The sequence below is a fragment of the Serinus canaria genome, chromosome Z (assembly GCF_022539315.1).
Source record: "Serinus canaria isolate serCan28SL12 chromosome Z, serCan2020, whole genome shotgun sequence".
Lineage (NCBI taxonomy): Eukaryota > Metazoa > Chordata > Aves > Passeriformes > Fringillidae > Serinus > Serinus canaria.
This window is the reverse complement of record NC_066343.1, coordinates 42,885,460-42,909,188: the sequence shown is the minus strand read 5'-3', so window position 1 is coordinate 42,909,188 and position 23,729 is coordinate 42,885,460. Positions and strand designations below refer to the sequence as shown.

The following is a 23,729-nucleotide window of genomic DNA, read 5'->3' as shown; positions in this document are numbered from 1 at the left end:
TAAATAATTCTCCCACAGCAGATTAAAAAAATAACAGATATTTTAAGGGCTCAGCTGTTTCCTATCTCCTGTCAATAAGGGACATCAGCTCCAATCCCAGTAAAAAAGAAAACTTACATCAAAATGGCACTAAATATGTGGTTGTCTGAAACAAGCAGGCTTGGCAATTGTAGTTTCTCAAAGTTAATCAAGTTCCCAGGTCACACATGCTATAGATCATTAACACAAATTTCTGATATCCTTTTTCCCCCCATTTCATCTGACTAGTTCTAAGAAATATGTCCAGTCCAGTGTTTTTTAAATTAAACCTAGATTTTTCCAGCTGTTGTCTTTTTACTTTACAGCTTTCAGGTGATTTAAGAAAGGATTACTGTAAAAAAAATTAAAGTATATACTGTAGAACTGAAAACAACTCAGGATTTTATGAGTTAATAATATGTACAGATTCCCAGGTAATCAATTACAGTCTTGAAAACCACAATTAGAAAATAATGCAAAGGCTTTTTTTGTTTGCTTTTGGCTTGCTGATAGTAGTCAATATTTAGAGCAGTTCACAACTGTCTGACCACTGAAACTTTTGCTTTATTTCCTACACAAAAAAAAAAAAAGACACTAGTGTATGTTAAATGGTGACAAACACTGATGTTACAAGAGTATTTGTCGTGTGTTGGTGTTACTGGCATGCAGTAACAATTAATCACTTTTACTGTGACTACCAAAATCTGAACAGTTCCTAGAAATATCCTCTTGAAATGAAGTAATTTCTTAGAATATAGAACTCATGCTTGTATTTTCAAATGTAACTCACAGAGACAGATTTGTAGGATAAATTTTTCTTTATAATCTCTTTTAATTGTCAGCAAAAAGTTTTAGCTAAGATTTCTTTTTGTCTGACATCAACTCCAAACCTTCCAGATTAGCCAAGGCTAAGTCAGATATTTTTGTAGGTATAGGTGCAAGACTGGTCAAACTAATTTTATTGGTTTTAGAGTCCTGGGAGAAGAAACTGGATAGATGCAGAAGTAACCTTTCACCTCCCAGAAGCAGCAACCAGAAGGAATGAGTTAGTCATATAGTCTGCTGCTGGTGGCTTCATTTCCCAGAGCTGTCATCAAATATCATGTAACAATTATTCTATCCTGGTAGATATAAACATATAAGTTCTCATTTGATGGTGTTTTGAAAGCGAACTTAGACTGCCTAGATTCACATCCCACCATTCCACATTTTTATACTGTGATTTCCTATTGAGAACTGATGTCTTTTTTTCCCAAGGAAAGCAATTTTAAAGCTGACAGCTTTTGTTCTAATAATATTGTGCAGTAAATAATGTTTTGAATTCAATTACTTGGCAAATGAACTTCTTGAAATTCATATACCTTTTTAAATTATCCCTGTGCTGTGGAACTTCTGATTTATGATCAAAAGTTTTAATATTTTCTAAATGTTTGATGCGCCATCCTATTTTAAAGCTTTCAACCATTTCAACCATTTGCCACATTGGCCTATAAAAAACAGAAGGACAGTTGTCATTATGCTGAGACACACTAGTGTGAGATTCAAGAGGAAGCTGAAGAAAGTGGTTCTGATCACATTTTTTACTGCTGGAGCAAGCCAGATGTTTTTTTCTCCTCTCTCTCCTTTTTTTTTTGTTTGTTTGTTTTTGGTTGGTTGGTTGATTTTTGTTTTGTTTGGGGGTTTTTTTTGTTTGTTTCAGCAGTTTGGTTTGAGTTGGTTTTTTTGTTTTCTGGCACAAGCTATTCAAGCCAAAACTGTCAATAAACATTCTAGCAACCATATTCAGACAGGAACCTTTTTCTTTGATATCTATGTTGTCAGGCAAGATTACTGGACCTGTCAAAGATAAAAAGAAATTTTAATAGACAGACTAGAATACATGTAGTATGGACAAGAATTATTGGAATTGCAATCAGAGCTGACTTAGATGAGAGAAATAAGCATAAGGAATGAACTTACTGTGAGGTTTAGGGCTGGTTGGATACTGAAAACTGAAGAACAGTAGTATGTAGTAGTAGCTATATGAATTTGATAATGTAAAACCATCAGCTTGAGAAATGGAGAAAAGGTTGAAATTCAAGACCTCATAGTCACCACTTTTCAGCATTCAACATTGAAGCAGTCAATGGAAAAGTGTTAAATTGCTAATAATTGTTCGAGAGCTCATTGGTGACACCCTTCGGAGAGGAAAAACTGAAACTGTGGAAGTATGCTCAGTTTACAAAGTTTTATCTGAGAAGGACATACAGAAGGTGAGTGAGCTTTATGCCTAACAAACAGAAATGTGTCATCCAGCATGTGGCAGGAATCTGTGGGTTTTTTCCACAGAGTCTGGAAAAATACTTTCATGGTTTCCATACCTCTGGATCAGCAGCCTTTCTCTCCTGGCTTCATCAAATTGGTCTTGATATCAGGCCTGCACAGATGTTCCATGAGAAATAGAGACCAGTAGTTTGAACCCCGGGCCATTTCCTATCAGGTAGAGAACCTCCTCTGTTCTTCAGCCAGGAGCATTCATATGCCTGTGCTTGGTGCACACAATATGATTATATGCTCAGCAGAAAAATGAGTGAGCTAGAAAAATAATGAACATGACAGGGCAGTGAACATCTTGTTCATATGCATAAGTTTTGTAAGTTTCTTTTCCTAGATATAAATTACTACCATAAGCTCTGTCTTTTCACTAGGCTACCCTTTTTGCAATGTTTTTCGAGTCTTTTGAGAGATGACTTGAATAGCAAAATTGAAAATAGGGGGCCACCTTGTAAAGAAGGAAACCACCAACAGCACTGGCTGACTACAGGGACTTTGGTAATTTTGATGTTGGAGTCTGTGTCTAAAACTGTTGAATTCTTTCTTTTTATTGGTATCTGGGATACAGCAGACACACTGCAAAATCTTGTGTTATAGCCATGACCTTAGTAGGCTTACACACACAGCAGCCAAAAAATTGGTTAACAAGCCTCTTTTCTGGGTGCCCCAGCCAATACTGAGATTAAGGAGAATGAATTTGTGATTAATGTCAGGAATACAGGGACTATGATCAGGTATATAGCACTTTAGTCCTCTTGAATGATATGAAATCATTTTTTGCCTAATGACATGTGCTCTGGAATGAGAAACACCAGAATATATTGTTAACTCAGTGACACTGTTTTTGGAGGTCTTTAAGGTCTTACAACACTTTGTTTTGGTTTGGGTTTTTTTTTTCCCCTTCACATTAGCATCTTAAAAAAATTGTGAGATGTTTTGGAAAAGTGGTATTTTTGAAACTGTAACGTAATTGCTGGGAGTTCAGCTAATCTTTTCCTAACTCAGGTCTCAGGACTGAATGTAAAAAGCATATTTTCATTGTATTTGAACCACTGTGGATCAGATTCTCAGAAAGTTCAGGCCAATTATTATCCTCAGACCTTCTGAGACCCCTTTTACCCATGGGGAAGTAAATCCTTTCTCATCCATTCCTCCTCCCTGTGGCATGCAATGTTGCAATCCCTAATGTTCTAGCTTTCTGACCTTGCGATCCAAAAAGCCTGTGATGCCTCTAGTCATAGGAAAGGTGAGAGTAACTGGTATGCCATAGACTACATAAGAATTTTGGCTGAAATAAGGAATTTCTGAGTTAAACAATAATAACAAGTTTCTCTTAGTCCCAACAACTGCTGTTCTTTCCCAGTCTCTCTAACCCATTCTTTCCCAGCTCTCAGATACACTCTGCAGGTTTGCATCTTTAATTTTGCTGCAGGCACATGGATGCAGAAGAGTAAACTGAGAAAAGCTGAATTGTCTGACCATGTTTTACTTTGCTTTTGCAAGTCATGCCGTTGGTTAAAATATAGCATATTAAAGCCATGGCCACCTTCACACCTTAGTCTGCTTGGCCTGAAAACCAAAGTGCCCCATTGCATTTTATGCAAAAAGGGAAAAAATGAGAGCACAGGACAATTTTCTGTCCAGGGAGGTGAGCAGTGCATGAATCCATGGACTATTCACTGCAGCACTAAGAAACCTTTCGGAGGCTGAGAGCAATGACAAGTGTGCAGCTGGGGCTGCAGGAGGCTGGGTGTCACCACGAGCTGCAGCCTTTCTGTCCTCTTGGGCCCACCCCTGACCTTGGCTGCCCCTGCAGGTACGGAGAGCTGGTTGTGACCATTATTTGTTGTGTGCAGGTGTCCAGGAAGCTGTGGTGACCTGTCTGAACAAACAAACTAGGGAGATTGCAGACGAAACACTGTGTGTTAGCAGCCGTCGTCCGCCACAGCTGCTGAAGTCCTGTAGCCTGGACCCCTGCCCCCCAAGGTAGGCATAATTTTAAGTGACCCCAAACTCTATTGCCTTTCTGTCTGGAGAAACACTGCCTCAAGCTTGCCTTTCTTAGACTGCAGGGGCTTACACCCTCTTCCTGCCACAATCATATTGACCAGGAAGCACAAAGCAGCAGTAAGACCAAAGGGCAAACTTCAGACTGTTTGCCTCTCAAGTCCTTCAAGTAATCAGTTTATGGATTGGCTTAACTTTACCCAGAGTTTTGTCAAGTTTGAGGAGACTTCTTCAACTCCTCCTCTCATAAAAGGTTCTGCAGAACCTGCCTGTCCCTGGCCTCAGGCAGTTTCCACAATCATGACCCTAAACCAGCAGATCTTTCTCTGCAGATAATCACATCTGCACCCTCAACAACAGAAACAGCTTTTATGACATTCTTATGGTTTACTTGAATAGGGCCTGTCAAGTCTATAGGATGTACTGTATACATATTGTCTTTTTTCCCAGCTGTACACAGGTGCATTTGCTCCACTGTGACACTGCAGCAGATTTTAAATACATTGACGTATAACTTTGGACTATTTAAAATGCTGAGCACTGTCCAGGTGGAGGATATACCTCAGAGCATTTATTGATAGGTGTACGTATGATTTATAAGACAACAGGCTACAGAGTGGTATGAATGGTTGTTATGAATAATAGTAGGTATGAGAGGAGTGAGGTTGTTATGAATAATAGTAGATTTGGGATACACAGGGAAGCTTCACATTAAAAGATGGCCGGAATGAAATAACATTAAGGACATAAATAACAGTTTGGTTGGTAATCAGGATTTTGAATTTGTGACAAGCTGACACAAATAGATTGAAATTTCTTTACCAAAGCATTACAAGTATTGCTTATGATGATAATGTAACTCTAACTTTGTTAAATTATCTTTATTGCTGAAAATATAACACAGAAATATTATATAAATATTTGGAAATTACTTTGTAGGTGGAACTCTTGTGGGTAATTCGTAGGTAGAAGCATCAGCGCTGCTGTGAGTGCATGGTAGAAGATTGAACAGCCACCAATTCTGACATGAAAAATAAGTACTCAGTAATAAAGAAAAAACAAAACACACTCTTGTAGGCCAGTATTTATGTGACTTTTGTTACAGAATTAATCTGAGTAAATGCATGAATACTCCTCGAATTAATCTGCGTGGTTATCCATAGGGCTGTGGTAACCTTGCCACCAGAGTGGAGCTACTTTAAAGCAGCCATAGGTATGCATTTCCCTCCATGAATTACAAGAGGATCATTCTATAGGTGAGAATCAGCTTGTAAAGCAAAGGTGAAAGGGAGTTGGTGCAGAGGGGGAAGACTAAGCAGCTTTAATCCACTCCTGGGGCTGCAACTGAGAGGAGGGGAAATGAGTCTCTCCCCTGTATATACAACTTCTCTCCTGAAGCCCCCTCAGTCTGGAGGAAATTGCCTGTCTGCAGGCCCAGGATGAAGAACAGCACGGATCCTGCAAAACTGTTCCTCTGGTCAGAGCAAGCAGGCCTGCAGACTGCAGGCAGCATGGCTAATGGAAAGAGAGGCAACAAGGCAAGTTGATGTGTCTCCCAGGCAGGCTGTGATGGGATAATTACCTTATTTCCTTCATGTTTCTGAAGTGCTACACCTAGCAATGTCACTGTGTTCAATACAAAGGTATATTAATTAAAGAGTGTATAAAAACTTTTGTTTTATAATAATTATTTACAGCCACTCTAATACTTTTTTAAAAGGAAATATTTATTCACATTGAGATTTTCTCCTTGTTTAAATCATAAGATCCTTCAGAATTCTAATTCAAGAAATTTTGATCCATGAGTCTGATGAAAATTTAGGCTAAAATCATGTCCTTATGCATGCTGATGAAGGCATTTCTACCCACTGACAAGTCCAAAAATTATAATACACTGTGGCTGTGAACTTAGATCTCTTCTACAGGAGTTTCCAAAATCTGTGAACCATTGATACTTCCCAGAGCTCTTGCTGATGACTTATAGAGAGAGCTGGCTGGTCTCATAATGTTGGCTCTTCTCTCTGTTTTCCAGCTGCTTAAGTGTGTTAACAGAAGCAAAAATTGTAAAAACCACTTTCCTAAAATATTCTTGATGTAGAAGCGACTGCTGGAGTATGCAGCTGTTGTGGGTAGAGGAGAGATTCCACTGAAAAGGCAACTGAGATGGTGATGAATGTCTAGGTAGGCAAGGAAATATTGCCCAAAGCATGAAGAAAAGGCTGAGAAGCCTTGCCCAAGAGAATAAAAATTCTCTCTTTACATATTTAGAGAAATTATTCCAGTGGCATTTACTGAATCTAAGCAGCCCAGCATGCTTAGAATTTAATGATTATGTCTAAAAACTAGTATAGTTAAAGATCTTGCTTAGCTGTAGAGGGAGAACATTTATATGTCAGATTTAAATACAAAGCTTAATGCTGCTTCTGCTATGGGCATTTTTGGGTACCTGGGAGGCCACTGTGTAGCCTCTCAAAGGGCTCTTTGTGTAAGATGTAAACAACAGTTTTAGCTGTTTTACTACAGACAGACAAAAGCCCTGAACTACAGAATCTCATCAGCCTTTCTGGAGGGTCAGAAAGACCTCAAGAAAGATATTGTAGAAGTAGTAGGTGGAGAGTAATTCCATTCTGGTTTTGATCCGTCTTTTTTCTTTTGGACACTTTAGAAGAATGATATTAAAAGGATCTGCACAGTAACTGGGTTACTGTTCATTTTATTCCTTACTGAAAAGAGAGGTGTATAGATTAGAAAACTTCCTTATTCACTTAATACCTGAAATTAACCTATGGCGTCATCAACCTTTTCAGTCTGTAATTGCCCTGGTCTGTCTTGGAACAGAATATGGTAAAAGGCAGAATATACTGGCAATATATTTCACATTTATGAAAACACTGAGAGATGATGGTGCTTGCACAGCAGCTGAGAATGCTTTGAAATTTTCTTTGGAATTCTGGCTTAATATCTTAGCACATTACTATTCTGAGTACATGGAAGAGAGACAAAAACTGAACCTCAGAAATCTGTCTTCAGATACTCACAGCTGTATGGAGTCAGAAAAATCCCATACTTACAATTCTTACAGAAGAAAGATTAAGAATCAGGAAGAGCTGCACAAAAAAAATTGGAAGATTTCCTCCATATTCAAATCCCAACTGAGACTCCTGGGGTTTCAGATTTTGTTGAGAGTTTTTTGATTATTGCTTCACGAACAATAGCAGAAAAAGAGTCCAAACCCTCTTCTCCTGGAAAGCACTGTAACAAAACTTCCCATTTCGAACTGAATTAAGAAAATGGGAAACACTGCAGAGCTGATTGCTAAGTTGGGAGCTAATAACTGACTTTCAACACAATGGCTGCAGAGCAAAATTTTTTGTCATTAACTTAGTTTAATGTTTCTAGAAAAAGGATATAGCTTGTTTGATGTACTAGGAGAGCCGGCACGCTTTCTACAGGAAAGAGAGGAATGAAAACTATGACAATTTTAATTCAGTCGTTCAATTACTTAATTTGTGTCAGTCAAGCTGTACCACTTGAAGAATTACATAGCAATAATTGAGCAGAGCACAGTCTTCCAAAAGTAAACTCAGAATAGCTGTTCAGTGTCTAGAAGTTCCTTCTCTAAGTAAAAAATACAAAAGGGAAGATCACTCAGTTTTGCTAATTGCTATGTTAGTACTCTAAACTACCAAAAAAACCCAGTTAGAAGAACCCTGTTTCAATGCTAGCTTGGCTGTTTTCAGCAATAAAATGACACATCCAAAATGTGTCTTTTCCTCAGCCTCCACAGCCTGAATTACATCCAATCAGATATAATTACTCTTGTTTATAAGAGCAACAGCATGAGCACCTCATGGTGAGCAAGCAAGCTCTACCAAAGGGGTGAAGGAGAATGTTGTAACTCTGCTATTAATTATAACTGCTCAATAATTTGCTCAATGCGTGTTGAAAAGTTTTGGTAAACATGTATGGAGTAGTGAAGAGAGAATCAAAGCAATGAAAACCAGATGGCTGAAAATGGAGGAAATTACAGGCAATTTTTACAGCTTTGTTCATGAATATTTTCAAAACTGAACTTTTATTTCTGTGCAACAAAGAACAGCTGAATTCTACAAAATGAAAAGAAAGGAAAAAAAAAAAAGAAGAAGAAAAAGCAGATGCTTCTAGGAATAGCACAAAATTTCACCCCAGCACTCTCCCTTTACCACTTCAGCCCTCTGTGGTTTGCAAGAAAAGACAGGAAACCGTCTGAGTTGTTCTGATACCTAACCAAAAGGGCAAATGTTGCCTGAGTTAGCCTGGGCTCTACCTCATTGCCTAATTTGGTTTTTTTTCTCTTTCTTTTCTTCTCAGTTGGCTTGATTTGTGTTTGTGTGATGAATCACCTGTTCTTATTTTAATGTTTATTTGTAAATGTGGTATTGTCATCTGTTTTGCTCTATTTCCCAGCTGAAGTTAAACTACAAAGGATTAAAAAAATCAACATGTTTTTCAAGGCATTAAATTGGTGATAGGCCAGACTTAGTGTAAGGCATGCTCCCATCAACAATCTGAAATTAATTCAACATGGGTGAAAGGGCCAGAGCTTTCTCTAATCCATTAAAGGTGACCTATATGTGGAAGGGTGTCAATACAGATGTGTTTTGCATTGATGGGAGGAAGTATTAGAGGATCTCTATCTAGTTCATGAAAAAGGTTAAAAGGTCTGCAAGTCATTATGTCTACAGATACTGCACTACAGCCTTACTGTGATACTAGTTCTTGTTTTTATCAAAAACTACCAGTTCTTGCATTTTGGGGTTTTTTTTCAGAGTTGTAAGTCAGAATTAGCATTAATGAGGCAAAGATGTCTCTTTGTGAGACATTACTGTCTCTTTGTGACACAGACAGGCTTTCAAATCCCCACAAACAAGTGACATATTTTTTAAATGGGATGCATTTAGGTCTATTTTTAGCTGAAGTACATTGAGAATGGCTTTGAGAACCTCTAAAGATGTAGCCCACAGAGCCTCCTGGGATCACAGACCACAGCTTGGACTGTGGTGGAAGAGTTTGGAGAATCAGACAGTAGAAGGAATGTGCTGTCACACAGGGCAGATTCGCCCTTATTTGATGCCTTCAGTTTGAGAAACATCTTATACTGAAGCCATGGACTTGGTGAGGGAATGATAAGGTAATTTATTCCCTAGCTTTACTAGGCTAAACACAGGCCTATACAGGGACATCTAAACAGGCTGCCCTCCCTGGGTGGCTCTGTCATGCTCTTAACTTGGATTACCTGCATGACTACCCCATCACTGTAATACATCCCTGGCCTTAAAACATATTAATCTGTGACCTAGAAATATTTATCTTCTCTCCCCTTTTCTATAATATAATCTCCTGCTTTGCACCCTTTCTGGCTCTCAAGAGATTGGCCAAGATGTGTCTGGCAGCCTGCCCTTCTCCTTTCTCTCTGGTGGTTCTCTCCTGCTCCTCAGTGTCCTTTACTCAGCTGCAGTTACAGTGAAGTTCCCAGGGAGACTCTTTTCAGCCATGTGTGTCACATCAAAATGTGAAGCAAGGCAACCTGCGAGTTCAGAGGGTCAGAGGAGCTCTGGAGCCTCCATCACACCCTGCCTCCAGCTCTTCTAGTTTAAAATTTCAGAGGTCTTTCCCCATTTTGCTTTAAATAATATAATGGTTCCTTCATTAGATGGGATTACATTAGGAGACATTTTTCTTCATTTCAGCTTCTATTCCCATCAGACTACTATCTCCATAAAATATTAGAGTGCAATTACAATTTTTTTTTTAGTAACTTCTACCATATATCCTTCTTACTCTGAGTGATAAATCACACTTCTTAATCAGAATACTTAGATTATTTTCCTCTACACAGATATCCAGTTTACTAATTTTTCCAAGTTAGTACAATGTTGTCTTGAAAGATTTTTGTCATGTCCTAACACAGTTTTGTTATAGCTTGGTTTGTGATGAGTGTTAGCTTTAATTTGTGCTAGGGACTTATTGAGTTCCTCTGCAGAACAGACTTAGTCTTCTTTTTCTTCCTGGCACAGTCAATTTTCTGGGTTTCATCACCTTAATACAGTCCACTTCTCCTAACCTTTCTCTTCACTGATGCTAGAATTTAGAACCCACTGCAAATTGGTATTTTTCAGTATTTGGAACAAATACCATCTCACTCCAGTGTTTCATATCTTAGTTTCTACTCTTCATTTTTTTCTCTAAATTTATTCTCAGTCTTCTTGAGTATTAATTTACTGCCTCTGCAGCAGGATTTCATTCCCCAAAGAAGCTTTCCCAAGAGCAGCAAAAAAAAAGCATGTCGTTTCTTTTGTGCCAAATAGGAAGTCAAACATTTTGCAGCATAATGAGCAGGATTAACTTTTTTGCTTCAGCATTAACATATGAAACAAGCTACAGGATCATATAAATTGTTGATTTTACAATCTTCACTTTCTTTAAAAAGGGGAGAACTGAACAGCACCATTATATCTTCCACTTACAGTATTGCTGAAGCAATTTTTAAGAGTCTGAGGAATACTTAGTACTTTCAAAACAATAAACCTTTATGAATGAAAATATAAGATATGCAAAAAATTAAAATATGGATAATTCTTGAAAATTTATTGTACGGTTCTGTAACATAGTTACTCATCAGAAAGATTCACACATTAAATAAATGGAGAAGGTACCCTCACTTCCATTCAGTTTGGAGTGAATTAAGTACCTATTAAAGGAGCCAGACTGATGAAATTATGAAGTCTCCATCTGCCAAGTAGGTCTGTCACATCTCCAGAAGCACAGAAGACCTATTTGTGCCCATGAAAATTTCCATCTTCAGTGTGCATTTAGCCATTAGAATTGTGACTAAGCTGATGTACTGTATATTCTAGCCAGCTGTTAGTAATTCATTCACTTCAGCTTTGGGAGACTCACTCACCAGAGTTCTGCACATCTAATTACCACCCAATGGACCCACAGATTTTTAACTGTATTGTATGGATGTGTGCTTGTTTGTTTAATTGTAATGCTTACATTGTTCAGGTCTGAACAAAGATTTTCAGGTACATAAGACAAGTACATTTTCCTTCCCATGAAGAAGCAAACTGCATTGTCTTAAGTCACTATTTTCTGCAAGATCTAAGAAGCCAATTTCTCACTCAGGAAGATTTGGAGAAGTGCATTAAGTTGCCATTCTGGAGTATGTGGATTCTGCACACAAATTTGTGTAGATACAGCAATTAGGATGGAGATATGATGTGTTTTAATACTTTTAAATTTGCCTATCTACATCATAACTTTTATGATACCTTCACTTTGAATAGAAATTTTCCTTCCATTGAGTCAGAATCATTTGATACTTCCATGAATCTGACTACTTTAACATAGTTGGTTTTGATGGTTTGTGGGTATAATGTGAGTTTAGAGCCTTCCTACTCTAAGTGAGGGGCACCTGTATGTTTTGGTCTCTAAATGTCAATGTGAAAAAAAGCATCTATTTATAGAGAAGAGTGAGTGAACTACTAAATATATTATTGGTCACAGTTTCAGGATCTCTAAATATAAAGTAAAAAGGACTAGAATCATAGAATGGTTTGGAAAGAACCTTAAAGATCATGTATTTCCAACACCCCTGCCATGGGCAGGGACGTCTTCCACTAGACCTAGTTGCTCGGGGTCCCATCCAACCTGGTCTTGAACACCTACAGGGATTGTACTTCCACAGCTTCTCTGTGGAGTGTGCCAGTGTCTCACCACCCTCACAGTAAAGACTTTATTCCTAATATGAAATCTAAATCAACTCTCAGTTTGAAGCCTTTCCCCTTTGTCCTGTCAGTACATGCTCTTGTAAATGGTCCCTCCATCTTTCTTGTAGGGTCCCTTAATGCACTTGGAAGGCTGCTATTAGGTCATTCTAAAGCCCTCTCTTATCCTGGCTGAATATTCCCAGTCCTCCCAGCCTTTCCTCACACGAGAATTTTTACATCCCTCCAACCATCTTCATGACCTTTTCTGGACATGCTCCAACAGGTCCACATCCTACCTGTGCTGGATGCAGATGGGGTCTCAGCAGAGCAGAGGGGCAGAATCCTCTCCCTGGCCCTGCTGCCCACCCTGCTTTGGATGCAGCCCAGGACACCTTTGGCTTTCTGGGCAGGGAGTGCCCATGGCTGGGTCATGTCCAGCCTCCCATCCCCCAGCAACCCTAAGCCCTTCTCAGCAGGGCTGCTCTCCATCTCCATCTCTTCACTCACCAGCCTGTGTTGACACCAGGGGCTGCCTTGACCCTGCATGAGATTCTCATGGACCCATATTTTGATCTTTTCCAGGTTGTTCATTAAAAGTAAAAAAAATAAATATAAAATCAAAATATAAAATATAAATATAAAATTCAGCATAAAATACAGGTTCTGGATGCACCCTTGGAACAAAATTCTTGTGCTGGCTTTTTTGCACTATATTGCCAGAAGGACACTGAAGGGAACTCAGAGTAGAGCATGGAATGTAAGCAGACATTTTGAGTTTCCTGAGTTCAATCACAATACCATATAGTTATATAGATATATTCTTAAGTTCTTTCCCCTACTAAATAAAAACTAGAGAAGCGCTGTGTATGCTTCAATTTGAGAGACAGTCTGTTTGTACCTTCTTCCTTGGTTAAATAGTTCAGGAATAGTTCATCCTGTTGAAAATATTTTCCCTGTAATGCTGCCAGCCAGGTCAGCAAGAAGCTCATGTTATCTGCTGTTTTTGCAGCAGTACTGCTCATAAAACTTGGATTTCCTAGAGAATTACTGAAACCCAGTCACTGTTATCTGAACACTCTTTCATTCATGAATATACTTGCTTTGTCCATTCAATCCAGTGACATCTTTACTTCTTTCCTGCCCTTATTATTTCAGGAAAGGCTTTTTTTGATTTAGGGAGAGTCTTGTTAGTCTGTAGAGCAAATCACATGGTTCATGAATATTGACCCTACAATTTGTGAAGTCAGGCTTTTTGGATATTATTTCTGTGCCATCTACATCCTATGTAATTTTTTAAAGTTTTGTTTTATAAGGAATTTCAGATTAAAAATCGTCAGCTGACTGCACATCTTTCTCACCTGCTGAGCTGCTTCTTTGTTTGTCTTCTGGTGTCTGTAAACTTACTGATGTCTTCCTCAGGAAAAGCTGGGTTTTTTAATATTCTCCTTATGTTGTAAAGGTAGGCCTAAAGAAAAGGTGTTGGCTTATGACATAGTCCTGCATGGAAAGCACCAGTGTGGAAAGAGCTAGGGAGCTTTCAACATAAAGCACTGCCTGTTGTGATTTAAGCCCAGATGGCAGCTCAACACAATGAAGATTTCCTCTCCCACCCTCACACCTCAGTGGAATGGGAAGGAGAATCAAAACTAAAACTTGTAGTTTGGGAGAGTAAGATTTTAATTATTGAAACATAAATAACATATAATAATTACAGTAGGTAATGAAAATGAGAATGATAACAAGAATGATAACAAGAGAGAAAGAAAAACAAGGAAGAACAAGAGATGCACAATACTATTGCTCACCTTCTGACAAATGCTCAGCCCCATCTCTACACCCCAAACAACCCCCCTTCCAGGTAATTTGTCCAGTTTATATATCAGGCATGACATCCTGCAGTGCCCAATATCCATCTGGCTGCTTTGGGTCACCTTGTCCTGGCTATGCTGAATCACAGTATTTTTTTCTGATCCTCCTCATTGAGAGTGAGCACAAGACTTAAGAAAAGTCTTGTCCTCCTCAGAGCACAAAACTTAAGAAAAGTCCTTAACTTAGTATAAACACTACTGAGCAGCAAACAAAATATCAGTGTATTATCAACATTATTCTCACACTGAATCCAACCAACTATAGAGAAGGAATTAACTCTACCTGAGCAGAAGCCAGGATATTTTTCCTTTTCTTCTTTGTGAAAGAATCATGTAGACTGATCTGCAAAATTTATTCATAAATTAGTGGCTCTTGTGTTTCTGCATTGCTTGAATGTAGGTTTAGGGCAATGTACATTAGCTCAAACTCACCCTGGTGGAGTTCCCAGTGCGTTTCCTCCATGGACTCCTCATTCAGCTTCTGCCACCTCCTATTACAAGTTTCTATTCCTCAAACCTCCCAATATTATTTCTTAACCAGCTTTCCACCTTTGCACTGATTTACTCTTTTCCTTACCTGTTAACTGCTTCATTCTTGAAAGACCTACTAAGGATCTCTTTTCATTGTATCTCACATAATAAACTAAACAATATCCTTGTAACAAGCTGCTGCTTTAAGCATTAGTCAAATCTAAACTGGTATTTGTTCACCTTTTAAACCTAACCTGGTCTGTGTAGTTATATTAAAGACTGCCATTGCTATCAATTATCTCAATGCTGAAGTTACCAACCAGAATAGAAGTCTCATATGAGGCACTTTTCAGTACCCAGTATGTCTGCTAATTCCTCAAAGAAGTTCCCTGCCAAACCAGTTCACTTACCTGAAACTGCCTTTTCATATTCCTGTGTGGTTCGTGAAATCTGTATCTGCAAAAGTCCCCTGAAAGACCCACTGCACAACCTCCCACAGTTCTAAATGCTGGCAGCAGAACACAAACTCTCTTTTCTGTCCTGCCTCAGTCGCTGATGTTCTGTACCTTGGACTCAAGGGACAGCAAGACTTTTTTAAAGTGCAGAACCTTATAAATATTGCTTGAAGTATGTCATAAGGTTACTCTAGCAATCAGAATTGTCAGCTGTAGAGCTGCTTTTACCCTCTGTACTTCTCTGACTTTTGAGTTCCTTCTCTGTGTTCCTCTGTTTGGCTCTGTTATGTAAATACTGGCTCCCTGCCACAATCAGCTATAATGAGCTGCAATGTTAATTGATATCGGTAAGTTTACAGAGTGCAGGCCACTTCTGTCACCTACCAGAGCACTTTCATTGAGCCTTTGATCTGCTTATTTGTGTTGTCTGCATATCTTTAATGGGCTTCCTTCACTTCAAGGAAGACACTTTCTGAAGAAACACCTCATTCTCCCTTGAGCACAAGTCTCCTGAAACCCTTCCTGCCTGTTCAGTTTCCTTGTCACAGTGAAGACACTGTGCAATGGATACTGTCTGTACAATGGATTTTGTGACGCTGGCACTGACAAATTTAAGTATGAATTATTTTTCTGCTGTTTCTGGCAATGATTTAAAAGTACTTTCATTGTATTTTCATTTTTTATATTTTAATGAGCATTGGTTTTTTTAGAGCTTAGATAAATCTCACTTTTTTCTGAAGTATGTGTGTATTGTATGTGTATTTTTAATGTTTGATCTACTACAAATTGAACCACAGCAGTAAGGAAATCCTTTCCTAGAGAAATCAGATCTGTGTTTGAGCGCCAGGGTTGATGGCTGTGCTCTCATACTTCATTTCAAAGGAGCAGTCAGATTTTACTGTGAATGATTTAACATCTGGATGAAAAATAACTTGTAGTTAAAGTCTTGACTTTTGTGTCACCTTCTTTGAGACTTCTTTGATTATAAAGTCAAGAACTGACTTCGACGTTCTTGTCTCAGTCCTGTAGCTTCACTGCAAGAAACTATGCCACCCAAATGGAATGGATGGTATATTTTCCTGCTCTTCAGAGCTTAAGACCACTTTCTGACATGTGTTGAAGATGTGATACTGAGCATATTTACTCAATCACAGATATATCTGTTAAATGAGCCTCAAGAAAGTCTTTCACACCTGAAACAGGAAACTTTGCCACACTGTTCGGGTTCATTAGGGAAAAGGAAGGGAGGAGATATTTGGGCTGTGAGCAGACCTCTCTGTCTTCATGGCCAAATGGAGAATGCACAGGTTGACAGTGGAGGAAGCCACTTTATATTGACTGGAGGAAGCCAGTATTGGTATTATATGGGATTTACTCAGCCTGTTGTATGCACATATACACAGCTGCCTCACAGCCCTTGCGCACTGAGGAATGTCTTTATCCAGGCAGGTGACAGATGTTAAGTCAGATGCTTCCAGGCAAACCTTACTTCACACTGATGAATGTTTATTTTAGAAATAAGAAGAGCTCTTTTGTATCATTTTCATTTGGTTCATAACCACATAAAAATGGCAATAATTTCATTTTTTGAACTAATTTGGGAGGTCTTTGTCTAGAAAAGTGTTTACCTTTCCTGTGCAATGTTCAATTGTTTTGACACTGGTAGAAGGGACTCTGTCAGCATTAAACCACATCCCTAGATAATTTTCTTATAACACCTAACACCTTAGAATGATTTGGGGTTTACCATATATGTTGTGCATATGGGAACTAATCTAAAGTTGTCACCTACACAGAGCTTTGGCTCAAGACTACAAGTTCTACCTACATCATTTACTTTTTCCAGACTGATTATGGGTGTTGAGAGAGCGTTTCGTTCTGAAGGCTTGTAGCCGTACTGGGGCAACAACTAATTCTAGCATCTTGTCTTGCCATGAGGAGCTGCTTACTAGCCAGTGCCACTTCCTGATCTCTCTAGCTAACAGAAATATTGTCTGATCTCCAGTTCTTGTGGCAGTGAGAAGGACATTTCAAAACTGAGGTAGCAGTGCACTATTGTCCCTGTTGTTGTTCACATGCAATAATGCCTTGAGGCTCCTGTCAAGCTGAGACTCCCATTATAGAGAAAGAATAAGATAACATCTCTGCTGTGAGGTTACTACCTAAGCAGGCAGCATGGACAAAGCAAGGTGGGGTGGGTGGGGAGAATGGTATGATCCAGCCCAGTACTTTACAATTCCCTTTGGACTTAGAGGGAATATACCCACATTCACAAGGTAGCCTGTGTTTCATCAGTCCTGGTGTCACTCATCTCTGGAGTTCAGCAAAGAACCAGGAACAAGATGCTGTTCTCTTGATCCTCCAGTTCTTCACCTGAACTGCTGTGGTATAATATGATATTGATACGTATTTTTTTTCCCCTACTGAAAGAAAGAGGGAAAGTTCCTTTCTAATTAAAAATTAGATGTTTAGAACTTTACAGGTTTGCATGTTCATGTCATGCAAACATGACATGTTGGAATTTTTACAATAGTCTTAAGCTGATAACAAATGCCCAAGTTTAATTCAAAGACCACAGGAAAGATTTTTGTTAACTATGTCAAGATCATTTCCCTATTACAAATGGCATAGTTACACTGATTTTTGAGAGAATCTCTAACATTTTTGGATTTACATTAATAGTACGGAATAATCGTCCTGTTGTGGTAACCACAGATTATTGAGCCTTTTTTGGCCATTGGAGCTTCAAAGTTGCTCCCTTTCTTTTATTATTTTATTCTTTTATTATTTACATTTTTTACATACACTGACCACGATAATTGCAGAAACTGTTTGTTGACTTGGATTTAAGCATATGCATAAGCATTCCTTAGATAAGCCTAATTAATTTAATGAGAATGTAGAAAATATCACCCTATTACTGGTCCTTTAGCAATTAGACTTAAAATTCATAAAAGTGATGGTAGATCGGATTGTTAGTCTAATTCATAATATATATTGGCTGATAAATTTCTCAGCTGGGATTTTTCTGTTCATAAGATCTGTCCATTCCTAATTCACTTTGTTAGTTTCTAGTTCTTGGAAATGCAAGAAATGCAGTGTTTTGGTTCACTGGGGTTTTCATTAAATTTTGTCTAGTTTTCAGACTACACCCTTCCCTTATCATTGTGTATAAGAGAAACTAAAGGAAAACCATTGCTTTGAGCAGTCAGATCTGGTTACTTCTGAAACTACTTCGGAAACTACTGAGTCTGCCTATCTTCACCTGCATTATATGTCCAATATAGTTGACCAACTCTAAAAAAACTACTAAGATATCCTTATGGAAGAAGGAAATAATTCATTTGGAAAGTTAAAGGTTTCTGTGATCAGTTTTGGTTTTGAGATTTTGATGATACTTGAAAGAAGTTGTATTTTAGAACCATCCTCTGCTCCCTAAATATTTCCAGTAGAAACCTGTTTTCTTTCATGTTCATTTGGAAAATGTTCGCATATGTGTGAAACATGTGATATGTGTATCAGGGATACATATATTACTGATAGACATATATTCATTTCAACACATCCAGTCCTATGATTTGCCTCTTTCCTCTTGCATTCCTCTTTGCTAGACATCTCTAAATGTCTCAGTGGTTTTGAATTTATGTAGTATTTGTTCAATCAGTTCAAATATTCAATGCATTTTATGTAAATCAATAGAGTAATGTGTCTATATCCTGAAGATGATGAAAAGGTTTGGAAATCTGTTTCATATTAAATACAGTTGTTGAAATATTTTTAAAGTCTAGTTTGGGCTTACATACATAAACACTACTTAGACATTTAGGAGGTGGAGATGGACGACTGGCGAACTGATAGACCTAGAGCCAGGAGAAGCCAGGGGTTTAGTAGCACAAATGCACCAAAGTCCTCCTGCATGATAAGTCTAAAAATATGTTATTCCTCTGTTACCATATGTTAGTACAGCTTTGGACAGTAGTGAAAGAAAAAGGAGAAAGCATAAAATGTATGTTTTGGACCAAAACTATGCACTTCTTTCACCAGGTTCTGGAAAGTAATATGGGAAGTACCAAACAGATGACTTTCAGCTGTTCTATAAACCAGCAAGTATGCAGATTGTTCCTAAAGCCTATACCTTAACAGCTGCCACAGTCAGCTTACAAAGATACCAGTTCCACTTGTGCAAGGTTCCTTCAGCTTGATTCTGTAACTACTCTATTCAGCCTTTAAAATGCAAGATTCTTTCCTACTTGAATTTTAATTGTGGTATTGACAGATGCATAAGGCACTCTCTTTTGTATGCCCTGTGCATTGGAAGAGTCAGTATGGCCAAAACACCCTGAAAAAAAATAGAGGAATTCACAGCTAAGCACCATATGAACTAGGATTCAGTTAGCATAATGTAATATTCTGCAGTAGGGGCAAAACAGCATTACTACAGAAAAACAGCATTATGTATATATGTTAAAGATTATTATCTCCAACAGTATAAGTACTCTAGAAACTAACTGGTAAATTTAGTAGGATAATATTAATTCAAAGTGTTGCAAGCACCTTCAGCTGTTATAAAATAATTCTACAGTAATTCTATAATATTTTCACTGGTTTTCTCTGTGCTTCCTAGGACGTTGAAATTCATGTATGTCAGTTATGGGTTCACTTATTTGCACATCCATACTCCACATATGTCTGCTTTACTCTACATGCTTTAATTTCCATCTGTGAAAGCCCATAAAAGTCACTTGGGACTACGAAAGTACAAGGGTAAGAAGTATTTGACCTCACAGTTCGTGAGCTCCTCAAAGGAAACTCCTCTTTAATGCAGCTGGAAAGAATTGTGAAAAAAACAATGTTGGTTATGGGAAGGGTAGCAGATGCAACCTGCAACACTCAGAAATTTCAAACACTGGAAAAACAAATCCTTTCTCCTTATGGAAACACAGCATTTCTTTCTGGAAGAAGAAAAGACATCCTCTTCTGAAGAAGCCAAGATGTCCAAAGGGTTTATGTGGCTTGCTAGACGCTGAGATGTGAATTGCCAACAGAAACATTTTGCACTTACACCAATAACAAACAAAATGTTGCTGGAGGCAACAGCTACTGCCAGCATTTGAAAAAAAGAAATTCTGGCATCTAACCATGTATAAAATAGAATCTGAAGTAAGAAAATGCCTTCTTTTCACCACCTACTCAAACATCTTATTTTACACTGCACCAAAACTGAAGGGTAGATGACATTTCCATTAATTCTGACAATTTCATGGGAAAATCTGTGAAGACCTCCCTCCCCCAGATGATTCATTTGGAGAACACACTCCAGCTTAGCTTAACTGGCTGCCATATGTTGCTCCTCTTCCACTGATAAATAGCTCCCAGTACATATGTACAGATTAGTATCCTTTGGTGTATCATGGCCTGGAAAATGACCACCGGAACTTCAGTATGCAAGATGGATTTATTATTAGAAAGGGTTAAACAGATTGTTATCATCGCTACTAACAGAACCAAGATTATTGTCTAAAAGCAAACTACAGCATCATTAGTGCTTACAGTGAGGCTCAGGATGGATCCTTTTATGAAATCAGAGAATGTCACCAGCAGATGGAGCACAGTAGGGGAGCAATGTGCCTTTGGTCCATCAGAATATCATCTAGGAAGGAAAAAAAATTTCTTACCTGCTAGCTGTTTAAATATGTTGAGGGTGTTACTTGAAAGGGAGGAAACATGCTCAAAAAATAAATTTATAAAATGAAAAGATGTTAGAAATGTTCAGTGATTGTAGGATAGCGCAATCTTAAATGATTATTTGAGTACTGTGTTTGCTAACACAGTATGTTTTACATGCACTGAGATACTATTTCCATTGATTGCAGATCTCAGAGCATCAGAGTGGGATTTTTTTCTGCTGCTTCCACAAAATCTGCTTCATTCTGCTGACATGCTCCATAACTTTTCTTCATTATCTGCCTCCATCCTCTTTGGAGCCTGAGGGTATCTTCCTTCATAATCACTCTCTTTAAGTTTCTGCCTGGATTTGCTTTCTTCAAAGATAGGCTCTCTGAGCCTTCCTTTTCCTGAATTTTTAATTTATTCTCTCAGCAATCAGTTTCAGTAATGTCATGCTGGAAATAAAGCTACTCTTCAGATTTAGAAAACAGAGCACTGTATGGCTTTCAGGCTTTCGTTTTGGATGTGGGAGTATATCCAGGTCAACACTGAGTTTTGAATGAATTTTTAAGGGAGGCTATTTTCTTGTATTTTCCTTCTGAATATAGGACTGATTTTTTTGTGTACACTTTTCTACATATCTCTGAAGTGCTTTCTAGCTGAGATATGAGTGGAAGGCCTAGTGTTTTAAGGAATTTTCTGTGTTTAGCTGACAGATTTAGGGGTGTTACAGTTCAAATAGCAGAAATCTGGTTTTTAAGGTGATGAACACTGAAATACAGATATCAACAATCCTGTTGATGCAGGATTTACATAGCTAGTTCAGAGAAGATTTAATTCAGTGACAGGTGTTCATCCAGGGGTTAAAGATGATCCCCTGCTTTTCCATTCATTTCCCATTGCAATTCCCATGATTCCATGCAATTCCCATTGCATCTCTCAAAGCTTTAGTACCTATCTCAACAGCAGAGAAAAGTCAGTCAGGAATACCAAAGAAATTAGTGCTCAGGATTTCAGTTTTACATTCTTTTAATTAAAGTTCTGTTAATATCTTCCTTTATTTTTTGTTTCATATAGGGGAAGAAAACCAGTTAATTAAAACCACTCTGTTTTGAAATGCATTGTCCACACTCCTATAAACAAAACAAAACAAAAAATCCTACTGTAGGCCTACAAAACTTTTCCTGTGATATTGCAGGAATCCCAGAGACTTGCAGTCCAAGAACTTCTGACAAGAGATGAAAATGCAGAACTGCAAATATTCATCTTATCCTCATTCTCCAGCTACCAAAGTGACATTGATTGGAGAAGGAAAATTCCCTTTCATTACTGTTTCTTTATCTGTAGCAGACATGGGGCTAGCTAAAGCCCCGTGGCGGATGGAGGCTTAGAGATAAGGAAATGCCAAGTCATAGGAACTAAACCAGAAGTCTCCACTCAGGTCCTCCAGGCCCTGCTTATCTTTCTGAGACCCCATAGGCTATTTTCCCTAACCCTTACAATTGGTCAGTTCCCAAGCCCCCCTGACCCTATAAAAGGGGCTGTCCTGGCCCATTCTGTCAGAAGAGCTGCTGTTGGAACCCTTCACAGACCCCTTCAATAAAAGCAACATGGAACCAGCCGACGCTGCCTTTCATCTCTCTCCGTCTGCTCTTCTGAAAGCCACTGTTAGCTAGAGCGCCTTAGCAAGCTAAGAGCTGAAACTGTAAAAGAGCTGAACATCACTAACAGCTGATAATCACTGAGCTTGCTAAGGTAGCCACAGCTGTACAGCAGTGTGGGTTCGGGCACCCAGCCCCGGGAGGCTGAGCTATCCACCCAAGACTGCTCACCTGGGGCACCCTGATCCTGCAGGGATACAGCTATCTGGATAGAAGCAGCCCCCGTGGCTTTTTTACATTTATCTGTCATTATAATAAGACAAAAATTAAGGTGAATTTTTTTCTGTGCTTAAGATTTTCTCTGCTGACCCCTTCACAGATGGGAGATTGGGAATTGGAGCACTTGCAGTCTTACCTGTGGGGTTGGTTTGCAGACACGAGATGTCTTCTGTTCTCATCTACTATCAAGAGAGACCAACGAGACTGTGATTTTGGCAGATGAATTGTGCTCCAAACCCAAGCCATCCCTCGTGCAAGCCTGTAATCGCTTTAACTGCCCACCCTCCTGGTATCCTACAGAATGGCAAGAGGTAAGAATTTATGTGTAACCTCATTTTATGACTGCCTAAAGTCCTCATTGCACACATTTCAGTGGTCAGAGGGCTGGAGCACCTCTCCTATGAAGACAGGCTGGTCAGCTGCAGGAAAGAGGGCTCCAGGGATAGCACAGAGCAGTCTTACAATTTATCAAGTGTGCCCACAAGAAAGCTGAAGAGGGACTTTTGACAAGGGCATGTAGCAATGGGGCAAAGAATAATGGATTTAAACTGAAAGAGGGTAAATTTAGCTTAGATATAAGGAAAAAATGTTTTTAGTGTGAGGTGAGTGAGGCACTGAAGCAGGTTGCTCGGGGGAGATGGTGGATGCCCCACTCCTGAAAGTGTTCGAGACCAGGCTGGATGTAGCTTTGAACAACCTGGTCTAATGGAAGCTGTCTCTGCCTAGTGGGGGGCAGAGGGGGGATGGGGTGGCGTGGAACTAGAAGAGATTTTAGGTTCTTTCCAACACAAACCATCCTATGATTGTGTGGTTTTACTTTAGCCAATCGACAGGAATCATTAATCATTCTGACAAGCCATTTAAAAACTGCAAAGTGTGCATTTTTTGCTCTTAAAAAATGCATCTATGTTTCCAGAAGTAAATAATGACTGTAGCTATTTCTAATGCAAAGTTATTGGAAAATCTTAACAGCTGGCTATAGATTTCAAAGAAAAATATCTGAAATATATTGGTAAGCTGCAGGGACTGGACTTGGGTGAGCTATGTCTAGGTTTCTAGGAATACTAAACTAGAAGGATTAGGGATAAAAGAGCCTTTAAAGCATTTTGAGTACTTCATATGTTCTCAAATAACAATTTAGTTTAGTACAAGATACATTCCTCATGCTTCAGATTAAGAATGTGTGTTAAACACTTCCCTTTGGGAGATGCATGGTTTATTACACTAATTATAACAATTCCTTGTCTACACAATGGATCTGTCCAAGGCTTTCCATTTTTAGAAAGCACCCTGAAATGA

At 38.7% G+C, this 23,729-nt stretch overlaps 1 protein-coding gene across 2 annotated transcripts in view; it reads left to right on the top strand.

Annotated features, from left to right (window-relative positions):
* Positions 1-23,729, top strand: part of ADAMTSL1 (ADAMTS like 1) — a 392,370-nt gene that overhangs the window by 318,647 nt on the left and 49,994 nt on the right. For both annotated transcript variants that reach the window (XM_050987189.1, XM_018918349.3), the window contains 2 exons: positions 4,188-4,317; positions 22,531-22,741. In XM_050987189.1, the coding sequence (XP_050843146.1) occupies positions 4,188-4,317; positions 22,531-22,741 (341 nt within the window). The remainder of the gene's footprint in view (positions 1-4,187; positions 4,318-22,530; positions 22,742-23,729) is intronic.